Source organism: Symphalangus syndactylus, chromosome 4 (genome assembly GCF_028878055.3).
Source record: "Symphalangus syndactylus isolate Jambi chromosome 4, NHGRI_mSymSyn1-v2.1_pri, whole genome shotgun sequence".
In the NCBI taxonomy this organism is placed as follows: domain Eukaryota; kingdom Metazoa; phylum Chordata; class Mammalia; order Primates; family Hylobatidae; genus Symphalangus; species Symphalangus syndactylus.
In genome coordinates this window covers 12,906,799-12,931,331 of record NC_072426.2, presented here as the reverse complement: position 1 = coordinate 12,931,331, position 24,533 = coordinate 12,906,799, and the positions used below count along the sequence as shown (strand labels likewise).

At 37.6% G+C, this 24,533-nt stretch overlaps 1 protein-coding gene and 1 pseudogene across 1 annotated transcript in view; one reads left to right on the top strand and one right to left on the bottom strand.

Annotated features, from left to right (window-relative positions):
- TBX18 (T-box transcription factor 18) overlaps window positions 1-23,675 on the bottom strand; it is a 32,911-nt gene extending 9,236 nt beyond the window's left edge. The window contains exons 1-6 of the mRNA XM_055274086.1: window positions 22,971-23,675; window positions 21,638-21,842; window positions 19,355-19,456; window positions 15,521-15,692; window positions 6,371-6,538; window positions 2,501-2,565 (exon numbers count right to left, since the gene is read on the bottom strand). Coding sequence (XP_055130061.1) covers window positions 2,501-2,565; window positions 6,371-6,538; window positions 15,521-15,692; window positions 19,355-19,456; window positions 21,638-21,842; window positions 22,971-23,259 — 1,001 coding nt within the window. The 5' untranslated portion in view covers window positions 23,260-23,675. The remainder of the gene's footprint in view (window positions 1-2,500; window positions 2,566-6,370; window positions 6,539-15,520; window positions 15,693-19,354; window positions 19,457-21,637; window positions 21,843-22,970) is intronic.
- On the top strand, window positions 5,110-5,171 carry LOC129481422 (uncharacterized; annotated as a pseudogene).
- Window positions 23,676-24,533: the final 858 nt, after the last annotated feature.

Below are 24,533 nucleotides of genomic sequence, written 5' to 3'. Positions count from 1 at the left end.
TCATAGCCTTACTTCTCTACTATTTAAAAAATCATGCCCCTTCATGCCCATGTTCTCCAAACAACTGTGCCCTCCACCAAGTCTTACATATAACTTGGTCTTTTTTTTTTTTAAAGGAAACTAATACACAAGTTAGAAATGTTCACTTATGTAATTCAGGTGACTGAATTATCTCTTCTCCAAATGTGTCTTTTGCATTTGTCAATGGAAAATGTTACAATCAGATTTTTAAATAAAGGAATAATGATTTATAGATATTTAGCATTCCAAAGTGAGAAGTATTCGTAAATAGCTTGTCTATAATGAGCAAGAGAGTTTCAGCAGGGAAAAAAGTTGAAACTTTATTTTACCAGCAAGAAAGCCATATATAGGCTCAATGTGCTTTTCATGTACTATAATATTGTTTAAACACTCGGAACAAAATAAAAATTTTAAATTTTAACAAAATCTTAAAAGCATTAAAACATAATTTACTGTCTTCTGTATGTTCCTCCAAAATTTTTAAAGTTTTAGAGTCAGGGAAGAAATAGTAACGAGCACCATGGATGTCAGGCTTACATACTCCTGAAATAGCCAAAGGGATAGAAAAATCCATATCAAAGCTAGCATTTTGAACTCACCATATCAAACAATAGACCTAGTATTTTATATTCAACAACACCACTGTCTTTTTCACTGACCAAATTTAAGTATCCAAATGTATTTTCATTATCTACAATTCTTCCTGAAAACTTGTCATATGCATCTATCATCTCACTTCTTGTAGAGGTTCGTACACTATTATCTGTTCAAAATATAAAATATTTTTAAAATATTTTAAATTTATCCCTTCAAAAATGAACTGACTATATACAAGCATATGACCCCTGAGTCAGTGGCAGTGAAGTCTTTGCTAGAGCAATTGATAGCTTGGATATAGTAGTTGCTAGTTGTATATTCTTCAAGCCTGAATATTTCTCTCCTGGAATTTCAGTGTTTTAATAAATTCCTTTTCTGGTTAAGAAAAAAACTGAAAGTAATACAAGACCCTTAAATGGACAAATACTATTCTGCTATAACAAAAATCACAAAATAATTCTATCAAAGCATTTGCCAGGGTAGAATAGGAGTCATCCCAAAGGTTCTCTTCAGTCACCTCACTAAGTGGCCATCTCCAGTTACTAAATGATGGTTCAATTTGCATTTTAATTTTCAGAAACACCTCTGAAAAACAAGGTTAACCAGGAGCTAATGTAACAAAACAAAAGACAAGCAATTTTTTTCTCTACATTGAAACACACATTTGAAAGACAAAATAATTTCAATACAGCAGACAACTTTCATGTGTTAGGAATATCTGCAAACTTTCCTACAGAGTGAAAAATTTCAGAGGGAAGCCCTGCTATTAGTTTTCCTGATCTACCTGCACTAAGTTGAAGGCTACTCTACTCTCAGTGCATTTTAGCTGCATTTCAGTCCTCATGTTGCATGGTGTTTCAATGGTGCCACTGCATATAAAAATGACATAACATCTCTGCAAGCATTTGAGTGTATTCTGAGAAAAAGTCTCTGGCACCCATCTTGTCCAATTAATCAACTGAAAGAACTAAGAATCTGGATTGTTTTCCCTCTAAAATTTCAAATGAAACTCTCTCTAAAATAATTGGCGATTTTCAAGGAGTATTAGAATAATTTCAGGAGAAAGTCATAAAGATTGTTCAAATACTTCTTTTTAAAAACAACCTGCTTTTAAAAACATTTAAATAGAAGCCTTACACTGAAAAGGCATTTGCAGGACTGTAGTCTATTATTACTCTCTATTACTACTTACTAACAGTTACTTTAGAAAATGTTGTACTGAACTATACTGGAGTAGAGTCATATCAATAAATTCAAAAACGCTTTGGCACATAGACTAGGTGATCTGCTTTTTGATAAAAGTAAGAGTGGAATTCATTATTGTGGCTCTACCGCTTAGTACGAACACCACAAAACATGAAACAGAAAAAATAAACAAGTGTGTGGCTGTCAGCAGAGCCAAGACAAATTTGGAAACTACAGAACATCAGCTCTCTTGGCAATGGAGAGTAGTTTCATATTCCAGCTGGAAATATGACTTAACGAAAGACCCTATCATACTCCACAGACAGTATCAATAGATAGTTGCATCATCACCAAAGAAATTCTACACCAATAGTAGAGGCAGAGAGGATATTTAATTAGGCTACTGAAGCCTCTGTGCCTGTAAGGGCAGGTTTCTTCAAGGCCCCTGCAGAAACAGCATGCAGTGTACATCCTGAGAGCTTCCATTTTCAGCTCAGCAGCGCACATGAACATTCACCTTAGGGTGTATCACACCATCACACCACAAAAATAAGTGATCTCTGAGGCACAATGGTCCTCAGCAGAAGTGATTTCAGTATCGTATTAGTAAATTTAGCCATTTACTTTGTAATAGAAAATTCATACTAAAATATCAAGTATATTTATCATAACCAGAATGGTCTTCACTAAGACCCACCTGTTGCGTCCAGAGTCTCGGAAGCCTTTAGCAAATGGATTCCTATCTATCTTCAGGCGAGTAATCTGCAGAGCAGGAAAAAATTATCAAACCTTATATAAATGTCAAGCAAGATTTTTACTTGGTTGCAAAACTACAATGAGTCAAAAATTAACTGTTAGAGGACTCTATTGTATACGCCTCTTTTATTCCCCAAGTATTTTAACATCCTAGCAGTAAAGCTAAGGAAAATTTCAGAAATCATCTACAACATTCATCTGCTCTAAAAAAGATACTTCACTCCTTTTCAATCTGCATTAATAGATACAAGTTAGTTTTGTTTTTTAATATTCCTGGAAAAGGACATTCTGAATCATCTGTTGGTAACCTGCCCTATAATTGACAATTCCCTCTGAACTGAAGTTCTTCCCTTTAACTCTGAGATGTGGTTTAATCCTGTTTCTCTCTCAATAAAGGTAATGAGGAATAACTCCTTTCCAACTTCTATTTAACAGCCATTTAAATGTTGTTAAGCTCCTACACAGCTTTCTCTTCTTTAAAATTAGGTAATAATATACACATTTCTTTAATTTTCTGTCTCTGTACTCTTCTTTGTCTCTCCTTTAATATTCTTTGTGGCTTTTATCTGAAAGTTTTATTCTTTTATCTGTGGAGTCCTAACCTGGTCAGAGCACTACAGTGAATGTCTAACCACAGGTAACCACTACTTGAAGATTCTAATGACATCAAACCTCATACTAAATGGAGTAAAAATAAATGATGTTTTCACTTTAACTTTCTTTCAAAATAAATTGTATTGTGTTATATTGAGGTACACAACATACTACGAAATATGTATAGGTAGTGAAATGGTTCCTATATATGATGCTTTAGTTTTAACAAGAATTCTAATTTATTGACTCACAACCAACTTTTTGCCCACTAAGACACCAAGATTTAGGGGGAAATTTTTTACAAATAGTTTAATCATCTCCATTAATAGTTTTGTTAGTTATGCCATCCTGAACTTGACACTAATAAACACCATCCCATCTGCTTATTACCAGATCTCTACTTTGCCCAGAGGAATTTACAGCCTATTTTCTAAGAGACACATCATGTTTTGGCTTCTAAATTCCTGGGCTTAATGAACTCTACAAAGTTAATGAACATACTTATAAGTGCACCATCTTGGCTGAGGACAAAAACTGTTACATAAAAGTCATCTGCAGTCCCCCTACATTGCTTGTGCATGCCCTCCAGTCAGCCACGCAACACTTAAGACATATGTGTTCCATATGATGTTATCTTAGTATGTGGATAAAATGACATTATAAATGACATAATGAAAGGGTTTGCTAATTAAGTCATCATGTCTGCCACTCTGTCATTGAAGGAATTCTTCTTTACAGATCAATATAGCTCAATTTTCTGTTTATTTTAATAATGTTTAAAAACATTAAGCAATGCAAATGTTCATTTAAAATATTGTTTTTTAAAAAGCACAGATTTATATAATGGTGCTTTGTTAAAACAGAGACATAACCCAACTGCTACTATCATCATTTTTATTACTAATATATGTATTGAGTGCATAAAATGTACACCGTGCTAAGTTTTATGCATACTACTCATTTAATTACTAGAGCAACTTCTGTATAGCTATTATCTCAGCTTTGTGTTTTATTTTAAACCGAAGCTTAAGTAAGTCAGGACCACAGACTGCAGAGCTCATGCTATTAACCACTAACCTGCTTACAATGTTCCGTTAAGTTCTTAAAAATAGTAGCCAGGAAACTAAAAAGTAAATGTGATTGCATGTTATCATTATCAATTTCCCCTCTAATCTGTCCATCATCTTAATCAACTTCTCAATGTTCACTAATTTGTGTTAGTCACAACATGTGCCAAAAGCTGACTGCATTGCACTTACTGTACCACAGGGTTGGAAGAAAATATGCAAAGAGCACAGTTAATTTGTGTGTCAGAGAGAGACAAAAAAGAGAGGAAAAGAGACAGAAAAGGAGACGATGAATTGAGATTGTTAAAAGAATACTAAATGCCTCTGCTATTTTCTCATGCATTACTTTTTCTCCCAAAAAATCGTTTTCTGTCCCTAATATATTTTAATATATTAAATATATAATTATATCTCATATAATATACTAAATATAATTATAATATATTAAGTATAATTATATATTATATATTTAGTATATTATATAATATATTATACAGTATATTATACAATTTATATAGTTATATTGATATTTATAATTTTAATATATTTAATATAATATATTAAAATTATAATATAATATATTAAAATTATAAATACAATTAAAATATTAATTAAATATTAATTAAAATTATAAATACAATTATAAATATAATTTTAATATATTTAATATAATATATTAAAATTATAATATAATATATTAAAATTATAAATACATTTATTTATAATTATATACATTAAAAATATATTTTATATATTATGTATATATGTATATATACCCTATATATTTATTATATTAAATATATTAAAATTATAAATACATTATAATTATATACTATATTAAACATATTATATATGTTATATATAATACATTAAATATGCTATATTAAATATGTTTCCTTCAGCAGCACATATACTAAAATTGAAACAATACAGAGAAGATTAGCATGGTCCTATTATTATTAGCATGGTCCTATATTATATCTATTAGCATACATAATAAAAAAATTATATTATTAGCATGGTCCTATATTATATCTATTAGCATAGATAATAAATCATATCTATTAGCATAGATAATAAATCATATCTATTAGCATAGATAATAAATATATTATCTATGGATCTTTTAAAAATTACATTTCATGTTCCTTCCTAAAAGCTTATAAAAGAGTGGCAACACGAGTGTGAGGGGACAGGACAGCTTCGGTTGTGAGACTGATGTCTCCATACGGATAAGAGCTGTTGAACCTCTCAGCCCAAAGAGCACATGGGATAGGATCCAAATCTTCCAAGAAGCTTTATAACAACAGAAACCACATCAGAGCGATTAAAAGCCTTAAATTTGTAATTGAAATGTATATAAATGTAAACAGAAATGGAGACCTAAAACAATTCTGCTGACCACTGAAATTTAAAAAAAAAATCTACCACAGGCCACATCGGCTTATATTACGTGGATATTTCTTATGAAAACCAGCTGGAATTCCAGCATGGATTACATATTGCCTCTGACTCAATTCTCTGCCTAACTGACACATATAAACATAGCCTTAGAGAAATATATACGTTTACCCACATAGAAAGGAAATATTTCACTTCTCAAACTATTTCTAACTTTATGAAATGAGTATTCCACCATTGCTGATCTCTCAGACTATAAGCAAGTTTATCATCCTCTATCACAATTAAAGCATATCTTGAAAGAAATAGCCCTTTGGTATATGTACCAAAATGACTATACAGGATAAACGTTTCTGAAATATTTTTAGAATATAGTTTAAAAATAATGTGAGCCATCAAGTCCCATGCTCAATGATACAATTCATTTTTAATATTCTACATGTCTATTTTTTAGGCAATAAAAATACATTCTAATTTTAATTATGATATCATAATTCGATAGCTCAAAATGGAAAGTAAACCTACACTGTCAGTTACAAGACATGGTTTGTCTAAAGAAGTCAACATTAGAGCAGGCTTACTTGGAAAATCATGGATAAACAACTGTTATTCATATATATACACTCTGAATGTCATATACGGCAAATGCTTTATGATAATTCATAACATTTAGAGTGAGAAGAATAGCTAACTTTCTCTCTTCACCTGAAATGAAAAGTCTACAGAGATACCAATTCTGAGAACAATACCTGCTGATTCTGATAGGCGGTGACAGTTGTGAAGACAGTTTCTGGAAAGGAGAATGCCTTTACTCCCTCCCCGGATGGAACAGGCTTGATGGGAGAAAGATCGTCTCCACAGTCTTTACGGATGACATGCACTCGCGGTTGGTATTTGTGCATAGAATGAAGAATAATCTATATCAAAGAAGGAAAAGCCAAATTTATCAGAAGCCTCTGCCCAATCTCAACACCATGACTAAATATTTAATGTGTACAATCAATTCCGATCGGAAATCATTTCCAAGGATGCAGAGGTGTCAATTTAATAAGAAATAATCAGAACTGGAGAAGGAAGGCTAAGAAGTTATTTGTAAAATGTACATAAAAATACAAAATAAAAAGCACTATTTTAGTGAAACCCTGTGTACAACCATGTGAACTTAACATCAAATTTTCTGTTGCTAAAAGCACAGGAATAAATTAATAAGCATTTTATTTATAATGAGCCCAATGGAACACAGAGTCCAAACCAATAAAACTACAAATGAGACTGAAATCATCATTTAAATTGCACCACACCCATCCCCTAAAAAATAAGTATTCACAGACAAGGTTTTTTTCAGAGGAAATGTTTCCCCAATTCGTGACTACATATGTCTATTCAAGGGCAAAGGGAATTTTAAGGACACTCCAGCATCTGTTTTTTGTGTGGCTCACAAAGTCTCTGGTTTGCTGGGAGCGCCCAGTGTCTGTGCCTCTATCACAATGAGGCTTCCATTACTCAGACTGCAGAGAACAGAAAAGCTGGCCCTCTCAGATGCTGCTGGGGAAATCTGATAATATGGTTCAACTACCTTCTACCCAACGATTCCACATCTGAGAATTTATCCTAAGGAAATATTACAAATTCAGAAAAGCTTTTCATGTACAAAGACGGGCATCACATTATTTATAACAGTAGAAAAACTATAAACCACTTACATATCCAACATGAGTAAGTTAGGTGAATGAAATCTACACAATGAAATACAGCATTTTTTTTACCATGTAATGAAATAATACTTTTAAAATCTTAAATTTAAAAATGACCTAAATTGTTTATGAGCTTGTTAAAACTACATAAAAATAGAGTAAAAATGACCCATAGAAAGATATAAACAGTGATTGCCTCTAGATGATGGAATTGTGAGTGAATTTTTTCTTCTCTTCTTTATATGTTCGATGCTTTCAAGGCTGATGGGGTAGGGTGAAGAAACAGCTTCATCCAGTGGGATTTTCTGTTTGCTGCTGGGATTCCATATTCAGGTATTCATTAAGGAGTTTCCTTAAGAAACCTGTATCTTTCCTGAGCTATAAGATTTGAATTCAATTTCTGAGCCATTATGAATTTATAGAACAAATGTTTACAGAAAAGTCTTAGGGAAATGTAGTGGTTGGCCTGCCTTGTGTTTAGGATGTGGGCAGTTTAATAAGACACATTCAGAATATCTGGTCAGCCCAAACACAGTTGTCCTATATCTGGAAAGTGTGTTTGCTGCCACAAGAAGATTCTTTACTTTCTGGCAGCAACCAGCACTGTGGCTAAGATTTTTTTTTTTTTTTTTTTACCCTGCAGTTTTCCTTCTATCGGTGAAAGAAATGCCTGGATAGCACATGATCGTGCCAACCAGACACACTAAGAGAGGAAGCCTGCGTGTGAGGAAAGGACAACAGGAGAAAACAGACCTCATCATCACCTGAGGACTCATGCAAATCTGCAATCTCAGGATAATTCTCTTTCCAGAATTCCAGAAATTCTGGAAATTTCTCTTTGCTCTATGTAAAGGGAAGAATTTTAATGCTCCATTAGTGACTTATGAAATCAACATGAAGGGTTGCAACCAGAAATTTTTTAAATAAATAAAAGTACAAAACAAAGTAGAAAATAAAATGTATAACTTGCTGTTAAGTAGAAAGTTTGAAAAACACAGAAGCAACATTTAATTCTAATGGTTCTAATGATCAGCACACTCTACAGATTTTTAGTGAATACTGAATATTTTTATTCTCATTTCTTTTGTATATTAGCTGAGTAATATGTTCACTAACCCTCATTTAAAAAGGTATAATCGGCCGAGCATGGTGGCTCATGCCTGTAATCCCAGCACTTTGGGAGGCCAAGGTGGGTGGATCACGAGGTCAAGATATCGAGACCATCCTGGCCAACACGTGAAACTCTGTCTCTACTAAAAATACAAAAAATTAGCTGGGCGTGGTGGCACGTGCCTGTAGCCCCAGCTACTTGGGAAGCTGAAGCAGGAGGATAGCTTGAATCCGGGAGGCGGAGGTTGCAGTGAGCCGAGATCACGCCACTGCACTCCAGCCTGGTGACACAGCAAGATTCTATCTCAAAAAAAAAAAAAAAAAAAGAAAAGAAAAAAAGAAGGCATAATCCAAATCTAAGTTTATGTTCTTGGAAGCACAATATCTCAGCAGGGTTGAAAGGTATCTTGCAGACATGTGGACCCAATAGATATTCTTTTTCAGAACTATACTAGGAAAAAGGACTAAGCAAGATGGATTCTGAGGTCTGTTTACCACTCTCCAATTAGAGGTGCTTCCCTTCCCTGTTTGATATGCAGGGTTCTGTGTGACATTACATTAGATATATTTAAGTCTGAAAAAACTGACATTAATACTCCAATTTATAGATAGAAAACTAAGGTCTACACAAGCAAGAGACTTCTGAATCCTCAAGGCTGAACCTGGAAGCTGGGTCCCTACGCCCATGCTCGTCCTCCCACCACCACGTTCATGTGCATTCATTATAAATTCATATTTTTTGGGCAGGTATCATCACAGGGCCAGGCCCAACAAAGGAAACACAAAAAAGGGTCTCAGCCTATAGAAGCAGTTAATTAAACCCTGCCTGGTGTCTCATCAGTTAACATACTCTTTAACATACTCTTTTAATATAAATATGAAACAGCAAATGACCAATCATATCATAGCAACCATTAATGTTAACTCTCCTTTTCCCCCTCCCTCTTTATTTCTTAATTAATTTATCTCATTAGAAGGTGATATTCACTTGATATTTTGGGGAGTAGGGGAGTTTAAGGGAGAACCCTTCCTCTTCTCCAAGCTAAGAAACAAAATGCCACTGGTAAGCAAACAACAAGGGACAAAACAATGACATTTATAAACTCCCAGGGAGAATTAGCATATCTTTTAGAAACAAATTTCTAAGCAGAAGAAAAGTTGGAGAAAAGTTACTTTACATTAAACAAACAAAAATAAATGCATAGCCAATTTCAGAAGACTGGACTGAGTTATAATTAAAGAAACAAAGATTCATTTGGGTTTCTTTTTACTAGTCAACGAAAAGCAGGTTCTTGTTTTATGAAGACTGTTCTCTCAAGCAGATTTCTCCATATAGTTATATATATTTTAAGGTTACTTTTCAAAAATCCTTACCATATTTCAAAAAAGACTTCGAGTGGGGTATATTGGAGTAGGATACAGAAATGGCTGATGTATGTCTTTGTTTGCATGTTAAGGAGCAACTATCAATAGTAATCTGAAGATTGCTCAAGAAAAATAATATGTATTCAGTATTATCTACAAGAATTCTGTGGATCCCTGGAATGTTTTAAGGATGGAGAAACAAGCCTCAGTTCTTCTTTTTACAATAGCGTTATGTGCTTTTTAGTGTCTCATGTGGTCATGGGTCCAGTCAAAGCACTGCAAGGATTTCATTCCTGCAATCATTTTGTGCCAAATGAATAAAAGTCTCAGGTCTATATAGAGTTCTCAAGTCACTATGCTGCACACTTGCACAGATCTGGCAGAGTAAAAGTAGGAATTGAGGAGAGAAACAAAAGCAATTTAGACAGCAAGCTAGAAAATCACCTCTCATTTGAGTCTACAGCTTTACTAATTATACAGATCAGTGTTAACTTCTTTCTTTTGGAATTGGGGGCTCTGGGGTGGGCAGGGGCACAGGGGATGAACCATTTGATTATTAACTACCAAACTTATAATCATGAATGCTCAATAAAATTTTGCTTATTTAATAGAGCAAATAGAACCAGGAGAACCACTGGTCGTATAAACAAGAAGACCACAATGATATGATGCCCATCTCCAAAACAAATAATTCTACATATATATTCTACAAATAATAATGTGTATATATATTCTACAAATAATAATGTGTAATGTTCAATGCTCTCTGATCTGTTTAGAATGATTATTTACTTTTGGATTTAGCTAGTATTACGGTCACACAAGTCCATAAATACAGACTGCATTCGCAGTACAGGCTAACACACATTTTTCTACTTTAAGGACACCTAGATTTGAGTCAAAAAAAAAAAAAAAGCATAATATTGTTTATTTCTCATCTGAAGAGTCGAAAGAGCCTGAGATCTGACAGAAAGGCAACTGTGTCTAGTCTTACAGGATAGCTCAATAAGAAAACACTCCCTGCTGACTGGAAATTTTCCAGATGACCTAAATTCCCATGATGTAGTAAGTCAATCAAAGGACCAACAAGAAACAGATAACAAAAACCTTGCTCCCTACATTTTTTGGAAACACCACGTACTGACTTCATCAGCTCATTTGGTTCACCCTAAGTTCTCTGATTCCAATATAACCCATGAGAAAATCAAGCCTCAGAGAATGAAAGTGACTTGCCCACAAACACAAATGTGTCATACCTCTAAGCAATTGAAAGGTCCTTCCACCAGGGAGACCTCAGCAATCTCCCATATAACTTGCTGCTTCCACATCTGATTCTCAAGGAGAAACAGAAAGAGTGAAGGCATCGGTATCACTGAGTCCTCAGCAGCTGGGAGTACAGGTCCTCCCACAGGCCCCACTGTGGCTGTCTGGCCATGCTTCCTTCCAAAGCACCACAGCACCGTGGGTACAAATCCTTCTGAGGCTTAAGGTACACCACTACCTGCTAAATGTCTTCTAATTTTTAATAAAAATGCTCAGATCGAGACCATGGTGAAACCCTGTCTCTACTAAATGTATAAAAAAAAAAATAAGCCGGGCGCGGTGGCGGGCGCCTGTAGTCCCAGCTACTCGGAGAGGCTGAGGCAGGAGAATGGCGTGAACCCGGGAGGCGGAGCTTGCAGTGAGCCGAGACTGCGCCACTGCACTCCAGCCTGGGCGACAGAGCAAGACTCCGTCTCAAAAAAAAAAAAAAATGCTCATCTAAATGTTTTCCTTCAGATGGAAAATTCCAGAGGAATTGGGAAACATATACATGATGGGAAGGAATTACCCTACTCAAGCATACTAACCCTTCTGCATATGGGTAGCTCAAGGACCAGTCTTCATTTGTATAAAAGCCAGCATAAAGCTCCCTGTGGATTCACCAAGGATCAGGAAGAGATTAAGGTCTTCAAAACATTCAAAGATTAGCTGTGAAGTGCTGGAACATTTCCACTCTGGAATTTCACCACTACTCCTCTCCAAATAATTCATGATATTTGAACAACTGAAAAGTCACTTTGGGGAAAACCTCAAAGTCACATCATCTCATGTCTCATGTGCTCCTACGTCCAGTCAAAGCACTGCAAAGATTTTATTCCTGCAATCATTTTGTGTTAAATTAATAAAGTCCCAGGTCTCTAAGGAGTTCTCAAGTCACTATGCTACACACTTGCACAGACTCGGCAGAGTAATACTAGGAACTGAGAAGAGAAAAAAAAAAAAGCAATTTAGAAAGCAAGCTAGAAAATCACCTCTCATTTGAGTCAATAGCTTTACTAATTAGAGATCAGTGTTACTTCTTTTGGAATTGAGGGCTGAGGGTGGGCAGGGGCAGATGGGAGGAACCTCAACTATGTAAGGGTAGACGGGTAAGTTCCCAAGAGGTCTCTGCACCAGCAAAGGGACATGAATTAGAAAGTCCTACCGTAACAATACTACTGTCTTCTTATACCCTGAACACAAACAACAATAGAATTAGAAACAAATTCCTAATATTTAATCTAGCCTCGTTTAGGGTCATCAAGCTGAGTAAATAAACAGATTCTTTCTTCATAAAGCCTTTCCCATCTTTCCTGGCTGGAATACGGTGACACTGGCATCTGTACTTCTCTGAGCTGGCAGGATGAGAATCTGTGTGCATGGCTTCTTCTCTCCCCACACAGGCTAGAAACTCACAGAAAGCAGAGATCATGGCTTTTATCTTATCTTTTATTTTTTGAAGCAGAGTCTCACTCTGTCATCTGGGTTGCAGTACAGTGGCATGATCTCAGCTCACTACAACCTCTGCCTCCTGGGTTCAAGTGATTCTCCTGCCTCAGCCTCCCAAGTAGCTGGAAGTACAGGCAAACACCACCACGCCTGGCTAATTTTTGTATTTTCAGTTGAGATGGGGTTTCATCATGTTGGCCAGGCTGGTCTTAAACTCCTGACCCCAGGTGATCCACCTGCCTCGGCCTCCCAAAGTGCTGGGATTACAGGCGTGAGCGACCATGCCCAGGCCAAGCCACCGTGCCCAGCTTTGCATCTTTTACCACATTGGATAACATCTTCAGAAATATGTTTTCTAAATGAATAATGGAAAAGAGCACTTTCCCTCCTACGTTCTCCTCTAGTATCAAGTAATACGTACGTACATTTTTACCATTAACAAAGGCAATTCAATTGCTTCCAAATTGTACAGATACATCTCTCTCCCTGCTCCCCACATGTTAATGTACCTCTATTTATTCAACTAGTACATTCTGCTACAACTTTAAAAGAAAAATTTCAGCAGTTAGACAATATACATCCCTATATTTTGCCTACTTTCTGCTATGTTATTTCCCTAATAGTAAAATACTATAATTATTTAGGTTTAAGTAACTGTATTTCATTTGTAATCTATTATTTTGTGTTTTAAACAAATGCTATGTGACAGTTAATCTTATGTGTCAAATTGGCTATGCCACAGTACCCAGATATTTGGTCAAACACCAGTCTAGATGTTGCCACCAGGTATTTTTTAGATGAGATCAACATTTAAATCAGCAGACTTTGAGAAAGGTGGAGTACCCTTCATAATGTGGGTAGGCTTCATCCAATCAGTTGAAGGCCATACAAGAAAACAGACTGAGATCCCTGGAGGAAGGGGGAATTCTATTACAAAACTACCTTCACACTCAAGCTGCAACATCACTTCTTCCCTAGGTCTCCAGCTGGCTGTGCAGATTTCGGACTTGTCAGGACCCAAATTTTCCTAGGTAAGTTCCTTAAAATAAATTGTTCTACTAAAAAATACAAAAAATTAGCCGGGCGCGGTGGCGGGCGCCTGTAGTCCCAGCTACTCGGAGGCTGAGGCAGGAGAATGGCGTGAACCCGGGAGGCGGAGCTTGCAGTGAGCCGAGATTGCGCCACTGCACTCCAGCCCGGGCGACAGAGCGAGACTCTGTCTCAAAAAAAAAAAAAAAAATAAAATAAAATAAAATAAAATAAATTGTTCTCTCTGTCTCTGTTTTTCTCTCTTTCTTTCTCTCTCTGTCTCTACACATGCACACACACAAACACATACACACCCTATTTTCTGAAGAATGTTGTTTTAAATAAAGTCTATTGAAATCATAAAGTTAATATCATATAGGTTGATAAATTACTAGATCTATATCTAATATTTGGTACATTAGATATCAAATAGAAAACCAGTAATTTGAACTGAAAGAATTAGAACTGTAAAATGATTATATTGATCTAAATTATTAAGAAGTTTATAACTTATACATGAAGGTATATAGTTTTTATCCCCACTTATCTCCTTAGAGTATATATCCTTTAAACTGTAGAACTCACGAATAAAGGTAGTGTACTTAAGGTTTTGATAACAAGTAACACTAAAAACATTAAGTCTAAAATGTTCTATTCCAAAAAAAAGTCCTTCAATGAACGTGCTGAGCATATTTCACAGTCAGCTGCCTCAGAGACACAGAAGAAATCAGTGTTATTTCACTGAATTCCTGTGAAAAATAATTGTTACAACTTGACTGTGTTAAATTGTAAAAATAAGGAATAAAAATAAGGAAAGCCAAGAACTAATGCACTAAAATACAGGACATGAAGTTGGGTGCAGAAAAGAAATCTACTATGTTACTTTTTTATTTCCATTTTAAATCATAAAAGGCAACAATCAAGAAACAAAAACACTGGCAGTGTGATATCTTACTAGTTGCATCTTAAAAATCCACCTGCTGCATTTGTATTACAGTGAAATTTGTACTGGAATGTTCTCATTAAGGTCAATTTCTTAAGATATTGTTTAGCAACTTCCAAACCATATCCTGTCATCACTATATTATTAGTTTATGACGACTTGCATTTTGTTTTAAAAGATATTCTCATAAATATGCTATCTTTATATCACTACTTTGAGAAATAAACAAGTTGGTATTTCTTTTATGTACGATATATTCTTCGAAAGGCATTTTAATGCTGCCTCTATCAAAACTCTCTTAAATAACAGAAACCTAATTTTAAAAATGCTGGCTTTGAACAGAAATCAGCATGTATCCAGTTACTTATTTATTAAAATAATAGTGTAGAAATCTTGCCTGGGAACAACACTGCATAAAAATTACTAAGGTGTTAAAAATGACTGCATTATTGGAATGGCTGAACTTTGACTTACGTATCATGTTTCAGCAGTTTTAAGAATAAAAGGAATGATTGTTGTAACATTTTGACACATTAGATGTCATTACAAAACAACTGGGAACTTGCAGATGGAACACACAAACAGCATAAGCCTAGGCAATTACTGAGAAGCAATGAGCCTCAGCTGACAAAGAGCTGGATGCAGGCAGGACACAATAAATCATTATCCTTATTAACCCAACTCCAAAGTATTCATATTCACAGTATAATAATTAGCACCTCATGAGATTTCACACAAATGTTTTGCCTAACAACATCTCTGCTTCCAGTACTTTCATTCCAATAAAAATGTAGTATCTAGTTTTAACCTATTAAATGCCTCATAGGATAATTCTGGCAACAGGCACAGTCTATGCAAATATAAACTTGATTCTGCACAGATTATGTACATACTAATCAATCAGGCAATGAACATTATGATCTTAGAAGCATCCATTTCCTTTAGTCAGGCACAGTGTAGATGTGGCTGTGCCATCTACAGATGCATTAGAGAGGCCATCTACTCACATGGCCTTGGTCATCCAGTTCATTGTTGGTGAGCTTCAGCTTGTCGAAGCTGATCACTTGTCTCATCCAAGTCTCCCCCGAGGCAGGCGAGTCTGGATGAATGTACACCCGGGGTGGCACAGGGGAGTCAGCATTACCTGCCACCATCCATTTCGAGCTGTGGTAAACATACCTAGAAGGCAATGACCAGGTGTTCAGTATACTATTTGTATCTTGGAATGTCCAACTCAGTACAATCAGACAGAATGTGTGCCTATTTTGTTTCAGGTTTAAAATAAATCAATTTCCTCTTTACACTAAAAATAAGACTTCAAGCGCTTTTCAAAACCATTCTGAGGCAGCAGTGGCCTACTGACAATTCAGATTAAGGGGCGTGTTAAGGGCTTAGTGAAAAATATGCATACTATCACCACCATAAATGCAAGTATATCCATTCTTATGAATGACACTTACTCACCCTAGACATTCCATCTCTGATATTTTCCACTTTTCCTCTGAATATTCCATCAACATGAAAAAACAAATAGCTTGTCAAGCTCACCTTTAAGTAAATCTCAAAAATACTTGAGAGTTACATTTTAAAGTGCCCCGCTTCCTTCAAGATCATTTCCGATGTTAGACTATGTAGAGGCTTATGGAACACACAGTAGAACGGCAAGAGGAAATGTAAGTTCTAGAAACTTTTAATAGGAAAAAATGTTTTTTTTTTTTTTTTTTTTTTTTTTTTTGAGACGGAGTCTCGCTCTGTCGCCCAGGCTGGAGTGCAGTGGCGCAATCTCGGCTCACTGCAAGCTCTGCCTCCCGGGTTCACGCCATTCTCCTGCCTCAGCCTCCTGAGTAGCTGGGACTACAGGCGCCCGCCACCGCGCCCGGCTAATTTTTTGTATTTTTAGTAGAGACGGGGTTTCACCGTGGTCTCGATCTCCTGACCTCGTGATCCGCCCGCCTCGGCCTCCCAAAGTGCTGGCATTACAGGCTTGAGCCACCGCGCCCGGCCGGAAAAAATGTTTTATCTGTTATCATTTGTTATTTTTTCTAATACTATGATACTATATACTGAGGACAAAGTATTCAGTTTAATTGGAAAATTTTGTATTATCATAAAATGTAGCCCTTTATTCATCTATTTCTTTCTTGATCCTCATAAAAAATTCTTTCAAATCATTTTCAAACATTACTAACCCAAAAATAAATCAAACGTTGAAAATAATGGTATATCCAATTGATATTACTTTTCTAGTTAGGAAACAAAACATCCTATTTCTTTACATGACAAACATATTGACTCAGTAAGAATAATACATTTGAAAATGCCTCAAGTAAGAAATATTAATATTTAACTATATTAAGATTATCATTTATGAATAATTTAAAATAAGCTAATTAAAAAACTAGAAACTAGTATAACAATGAAGAAAAAATTATAAAATAAAATTTATACTTAGATATTTTCCTTCCATTTGTGTGTTAAGATTAGCATACAATTTAAAGCCATAATTTGCAAATAGTCTCAGAAAAGTCTACCTGTGTTATATACACATTTCTTTTTATAAGAGCATAAAATATTTTCAGAACGTCTCTGATGAGGCCCTTTGTTTCAATTCTTTGTCACATATTTCATTTTGGGCTCAATACGCCTTCTAGTCTTTCATTTCTTTTCTTGGGAAAAAATATACAATCATAAAATTAGGGATACTCTTTTAGAAATCTTCCTTTAGGCCAGGGGTGGTGGCTCATGCCTGTAATCCCAGCACTTTGGGAGGCTCAGGTAGGCGGATCACGAGGTCAGGAGTTCGAGATCAGGCTGGTCAACATAGTGAAACCCCAGTCTCTACTAAAAATACAAAAAATTAGCTGGGTGTGGTGGCGAGCACCTGTAATCCCAGCTATTCGGGAGGCTGAGGCAGAAGAATGGTTTGAACCTGTGAGGCAGAGGTTACAGTGAGCCGAGATCACGCCATTGTACTCCAGCCTGGGCAACAGAGCAAGACTCCATCTCAAAAAAAAAAAAAAAAGAAAGAAAAAGAAACCTTTTTCTTTTAATTGGTATGATGTAATTTCAATAAGTTCCTAATTGTGGGCTTTTCTGAATATTAATTTTACATTCTAATGACAATAATTTTTAACTTGAGTAAATACCACTCAAACATTAGAAAATAAGCCAAATTTTTTCCTAATATTGCTGAAAACATTGATAAATGAAAATCTTAAGAGATTCAAGAAAAATTACACTGTGGAAATGAATTGAGTTACTGCCAAAACAAATAGAGTAATATGCTCTAACAAAACCTTGAAAAAGTATGCATTTTGAATAGTCAAAACTCTACACCCACTGACAGAATAAAAGCTACAAGTTACACATTCTTTGTAAAACATTCTAAATACAAATAATACAAATAAATTTCTTCCTGGGAAGTAATATAAGTAAAAACAAATTATGTTTTACAATTTGATCTTTTAAAACCTGGCATCTTAATACTAATTTCTGAAATTTCTTTATTTCTATGAGAGTAAATTTGAATCAATTAAGTAAAATAAACCAACCAAAATGTAGGGAAGACATTGGGAAAATAAATAGCAGACAAACTTAGAAGAGAAAGGAATAATTATTAAGCTTATTAAGAATTATCTTATCTTCCTCAGCTCAAAACCCCATTTAGAATATGGGTTTTAAATCAAGTATATTTAAAGAATGAACTTTAATGTTTTCTAGCTTCTGTCATATGGTAGATCATTTTAGCAAAACTCCCTAATGACTTATTTAATTAAAATAATATAACATACACAAAACAGACTGTCTTTTTTATTAACCCTTTTTGTAGTATTCCATATGTCCATGTACTAATTAAAATCTGTGTACTTTTGATACCAATAGGCTATTTCAAAAAAGCAACTCCTTAGATTGTTGAAGTGATAAAAACCAAATCTGATTTTGTTTAAAAACTTATTAAAAGCTCTGTCCCATACAACAACAACAAAAAGCAAGAAAGAAACGAAGACAAGCAAAATTTAAAACAGTATCTTCTAATCTTCCAAACACACAAAACTTCCTTATTTAAATGGTAATGTTTTGAGCTCTTCAGAAAAATACAAAGCATTGTCACTGAAAATTGCTGATTTGTTTTCTTGCAAAAAAAAGAGTAAAGATTGGTTTGAAACTGAAGAACGCGTATATTTTCAAAATTTACTTGATCTTTACATAAATATGTTCTCTTTCAAAATCCAAATATTAAAAGTTTTTAAAAGTTATAACACAAACCAAAAAAACAACAGAAAGGTAAAAATTTATTACCAGTTTAGTGATGTCTTAATATCACATAAATTAGAAGATTTTTATTTTTCTTACTTGTAGAAAATCTTAAATAATTTTCTGAAATTAAAAAAAAAGCCTACAAACATTGATGGTTTTGTATGTAACAAGATAAAGGAAATTTACGTGACCAAAAGATCACAAAGAAATTATGACTTTCCATTTAATATAATTTATATCTATAAACATTACATAACATTTCCTCTCAAAATTCGAATTGAAGTGTAAGTCAACATAAAAGACACATTTAGTTTAGCAACACCAAATTATCCCCTTTTAAAAGTTCTCAGTATTTGAAAACATTTCTGTGTCTATTAAAAACAAAACAAAAATTAAGTTTCCACATTTGCTGCAAGAAAAGGCACCATCTGGGCCGCTGGCACCCATGGGCGTTAAAGTACGGATCTGGAAATTCTACAGACTTCTGGAAACAAAGATCACAGTCCTCACAGATCAAACAGGCACTAGCCTGCAAAATCCTAGTGTTGTTTTTTTTTTAATCGTTCACTATCTAATCACTGTACCTGTATCTTTTGTTGTCCACTGGTACAATATCCATGGCGATGTAATATTGCTGGTGAGGATCTAATCCAGAGATCTTCACTCTCATTGCTGGAAACATGCGCCTATTTAAAAAGGCGAAGAGAAAGAGGGTTTGAGGTTTTTGTCTGTGACTAAGGATGGAGAGTGAATAAGCAAAGAAACCTCTTGGATCTCTATTTTTAACATGGATAAATTTATAGTATTCATTTTGCCAATGTAATTCAAGGAGTCAGGACATAGAACATATCAAAACTGAGATTTTTAAATGTAATTTGTTGCACCCTGTGTACACGTGTTCTGTGTTTACTGAAATGTCAGTATAGCTAAAAGTAAAATAATTTTACACTGAGGGAGTAATGGCACAAAAGAAAGCATCTTATTTTTTAAACAAAATCGATAAGCATATTTACTTTAGTAATACAACTAATAAAATGTAACAAATGGTAGAAATACAAAATTTGGATCCCTGAAAGTGATAAAATACATTATAATGTGAAATTTTTAAAGGGTTATAAAAAACCACAAGGAGCCAATGTGCCATGCTATAACCAAACAATATGTTCTTTATTGAGACAGGACTTCCTGTCTGCAGCATGGTAAAGGTGAAGTGCAAAAGTTGCTCTAAATTTGAAAGGTATAGTAAAACTTCTTTATTGAAAGCAGAAACTAAACACAACGTATATTTACCAAATCATTTCTTCCTCCGCCATACCATGAAAACGTTTTCTTACTTAACCACACTTAAAACTTTGCTAATTAAAACAGATGAAAATTTGCATTTATCCTGGCTTCCCAAAGATGTATATCAAAGGAGATGCTAGAGTAAATGCACCCATCCTTTTAAATAGGCACAGCAGCAAAGAAGACAACAGTAAATTATTGTATATAAAAAACAAATACAGCAGTTTGATTTTTAAAAAATCATCTAATGATTTACGTTTAAGTCCCTTCCAAGGAAATCTAATTTTTGTTAATTTAACCTTATAACAGAAATCTTAGTAGTTATTTACCAAATTTTTTTCTTTAACAAAAATACCATGAAAGACTACTTCTAGAAAAAAATAAAGTGTATTACTCCTAGCTAGGTATAAGAACAGTTTAATACGCTGGCTGTTTTAGTATTATTTCAGTGCACCTGTAAGATAAAGAGTAAAGGTCTTTAACTACATCCTTTGTAAGACAACTATTGCTTTGTGTTGGTGAAGACTGAATTTGGATCATTAATAAAAGCTCTGTGAAAACGTAGACAGTAGCATATGGATTCAATAAAATATGTTTTTTTGTAATTTCTAATAAGTTTGGATACTTTTTTATGCTATCCAGGTTTTTACCATGTGTACTCCCTGAAAGAGTTGTGTGTGCTTTTTAAAGTTCCGTTTAAGGAAGCTTATTATTCACAGATTTCACTGCACTAAATAAACTGAAAACTTTAAAATGCCAGTATTCATGTGCCTACCTCAAATTAATATGATCTGCCCAACAAATCCATTTATTTTACTAACCAATGGATAGGAAAATTTCACACTTTTTAAAAAACCGAAGTAACTTTTTATAAAAAATTTTTAAGTATTCCTCAGCAAATTCAGGCTGTGTTGGATTCCATTTAGGACAAAAAAAAAACAAAACCAGGTACTCAATCTATAAACAGGATGCTTTTTAAAAATCAGGGTAATTATTCTTGCACCTATACATGATTAAACATGTATTGTGGGTGAGTCCAGTGACTTTTCCTCCTAGTCTAATATGAATTAGCAGGACAGATCATCTTATCAAATTGCCAGAATATCTTCTGATAAAGAACCAATCTGCCTGGGAGTTTCAAATCTGAAAAAGCAAATCATAGTTTACTGGAGTAAACTGCTGTTTAAAAATAAAAGAGAAAGGAAAAAAAAAAAGAATTTGTTCCCTAGTTCCAGAACTGACAACTAGAGCCTAAATAAATACCTGTACAAGGGTAAATATGATCTCAAATTTATAGCCGCCCTGAACGCAGAACATCAACCGCGACAGCTGTGGCATCAGCGGCGACAGTAATTTTCTCCCTGGCATTCAACCAGAGGGCAGTTGGACTGTGCACCGACTGCACTCTTGGTGGGTAGCCAATGCCTCCAAAGTGAACCACGGTCTGGGGCCTGGTCCCCTTTGACCGAAAATGCTATCCAGAACCCCCGCCGAGCTGCAGGCCCTTCTTCCTGATTGAGCTAGAGGTGGGTGAAGACAGGGTCTGGGGTGGGGTGGGGCGTCCCCGCCAGCTTGCCCTTTACCTGCCGGCTTTGGTGATGATCATCTCAGTGCCTATCTCATGAAAGCGCTTCCAGAGCTCGGCTCCCTGCAGATCCACCCGCGGGGCCTGCGGCGAGGGCAGAGGGGTCCCGGGCCGGGCCAGGGAGGGCGCCGGGGACCCCTTCGGGGAGCCTCCCGGTGACGCCAGAGGGGAAGCTCCCTGCTGGAAGCCGTCCTCACAGCCGCCTGGACAGCAAAGGACAGAGAGAGGGAACTGGTGAGGGAAACAGAGGGGAAGCCAGCCGCGGAGACGGGCCCACCGGATGGCTGAGAAGAGGAAAACGACCGGGAGAAAAGGGGAAGCTTTGGTGCCATCAGGTCCTCCTAAAGAACAAGCCAGTCCATAGACACCCACATTCTGCCTGTCGAAGGGGCGCATTCGGAGCTCCAGTGTGGCCTGCTTGGTCCCCAAGTCCCGAGCCCGGGAGAGGCGCGCGGGCAGTGTCCACCCCACCCGCTGGGCCTCCGCAGGGCCAAGGCCCCAGCAGAAAAGGTTTCACGCCGCCGCCGGGGTCTGAGACGCTTGCCCGACAGAGTCAGAGGAGCTCCGAGTCCAGAGTCCCCGGTGCAAACTCCGACTCAACCTGCGCCTCGAAGCGCACGCTGCAAAAGCGCCCGGACTCTGGTCCCAAGAGCCTGGGCCTCCTCAAGCCATAGGCGTCTGCGGGGCCTCGTTTTGGGTCGGGCCGCAGGCATCTTCTAGAAGGCTCTTCAGACCCCGCTTTCGCCAAACTCCCGGCCGCCCTGCGCTACCAGCCCAGCAGAGAAAAGTGTCAAAAGCAAGCCCGCGGCCGCCGTCGGCCTTGGCAGAGAAATCAAGAGGAGAAGGGAAGGGAACCGCTAAACTACCCTCCGGGAAACCAAGTTTACAAATACGCCGCCCTCTTCCTGGTTTGCACAAACGGTTTAGGGCATTCGTTCCGGTTTCAGGGTGGGGTATGCCGTCGCTCCCCTCCTCCCCGCCCTGTGCTTTTAAAAGTTAGGAAACAAAAAAGAGCACCCATTGGCTGGAACCCCAAGGGAGGCAGATGCAGGAAGCACCGAGCTGCACCGCTAGGCGCACAAACAGCCGCGGCCGAAGGCGCGGGTCGCCGAGTGGGCGGCGGCCGCCAGCGAGGCGAGGCTGGAAGCAGCATCTGAACCGTCTGGAGGGTGACCGGGTTGCGCCGCGAGCTTTGCGACTGACACGGCCAATGCGCTAGTGGCTGAGTGGCCTTGGCCACGTAGGGACGCGGCGCGCACGCACACCCACAGACTCGCAGAAGTTCGGGTTCGCGCCGGAGAGAAGTTACAGGCAGGAAGGGGCCCACTCACCCGCGGCTCCGCGCTCCAGGTCTGCGCCACTCCGAACCGGCCCAGACGCCGCCCCAGCCGGCGGCGGGAGCGCAGCGCCTTCGTCTCCCTCAGAACCCTTTTCGCCCGCGCCGCCGCCGCGGCTGCAGCCTCCGTCGTCCACTGCCCCCGCCGCCTCTCCGGCGTCCAGTTTTCGCCGCTTCTTCTGAAGCTGTTGCTGCTTCTCCGCGCCGATCAGCGCCTCCACCGAGAAAGCGTGCGCCTTGAGGCTTAGCATGCTGCACGGCGAGCCCCTTCGCTTCTCGGCCATCCCCCCCGCCCCGCGCCCACCCGCCCCTCTCTCATATACACTCACGCGGGCACTCGCGCGCTCTCGCTCTTCCCCCACCAAAAACTAAAAGGCTCTCGGGGCCTCCCGAGATCTGCCCCCTGCCCCACCGCGGGCAAAAAACAGATTTGGCGTTTCCGCTTTCTCGCTTGTGTTGGGATCCGAGGAACCGGCGACGCGCCGGCCGAGTCTCCTTCCCTGGGTCTCTCTCGCGCGCTCTCTCACTGATGCACTCCTTTGCTCCCACCCCTTCCACCTCCTCCTGCTGCTCCGAGGTCTGCCTCAACTGATGCGCCAGAGGACTAACATGGGTAAAAAACACTCTGTGGACACAAATTAGGGATTGTAATTGAAATTTGTTGCCTTGATCTGTCAGCACTTCCAGTCAGGAGAGCGGTGGGAAGAACTTGCTCATTAGTGTCAATAAAGCGGCGGGGGCGGAGCCCGGGACCCTGTCCATCACTCAGACGGCCGGCCAATCAGGAGGCGCCGACTCCGCGCCGCCCGCGCCCACTTCCTTACAAGGTAGCGAAAAACGAAGAGTGGAAAGCGCCGCCGTCTGGCTTGGATGTGCCAGCCACACGGACGCTGAACTCTGTCTCTCCGACGTCCGTAGCTGAGTCCAGCCCCGCAGTCTTCAGCTCTCCTCACCAGGACCTGGAAAAGCGGAAGCTCCCGGCTTTAGACTAGACGTTCGACAAGTTAGAATATCAAGAATCTTTCAAGGTTCCGTAAATTGCCGTCCCACTTCCGTATCACTAGTGTTGCTACAACTCAGAATATTGGGAAGCTGGGAAGAATTCGCAGTCCCCTCCTTTCTCATTTAAATGTTCCTGCACTCAGTCTGCGCCAGATATGGCTTAGGCTTATTTAAATTTTACTCCGTGATTTTTTTCTTAGGGGATACCAGGTTAAGAAATATGTAAATTCTTTAGGAGTGCAAAATGTTACGTTAACGCTCAGTCCCTCATATAAATGTCAGAAAAAGCACGCGCTTTCCGCAGCCCTCCTTTTCTTTCAAAGAGTGGTAGTTATTTTAAAATGTAGGTCATGGGATTTTCATTCTGTATGTCTTTAACGATATGGACAACTTTAAAACCCCTTAAAACTTCGCAAAATGAAATAAGTATGAAGACGCAATAAAATTCCCTATTTGAAAAACTTCTCTGTGATTTAACTAACTTTATATTTGTCCTACTTTTGACAATTTACAATCGTTACTTCAGGCTTTTAAGGAGTCCATTGATTTATTTAAG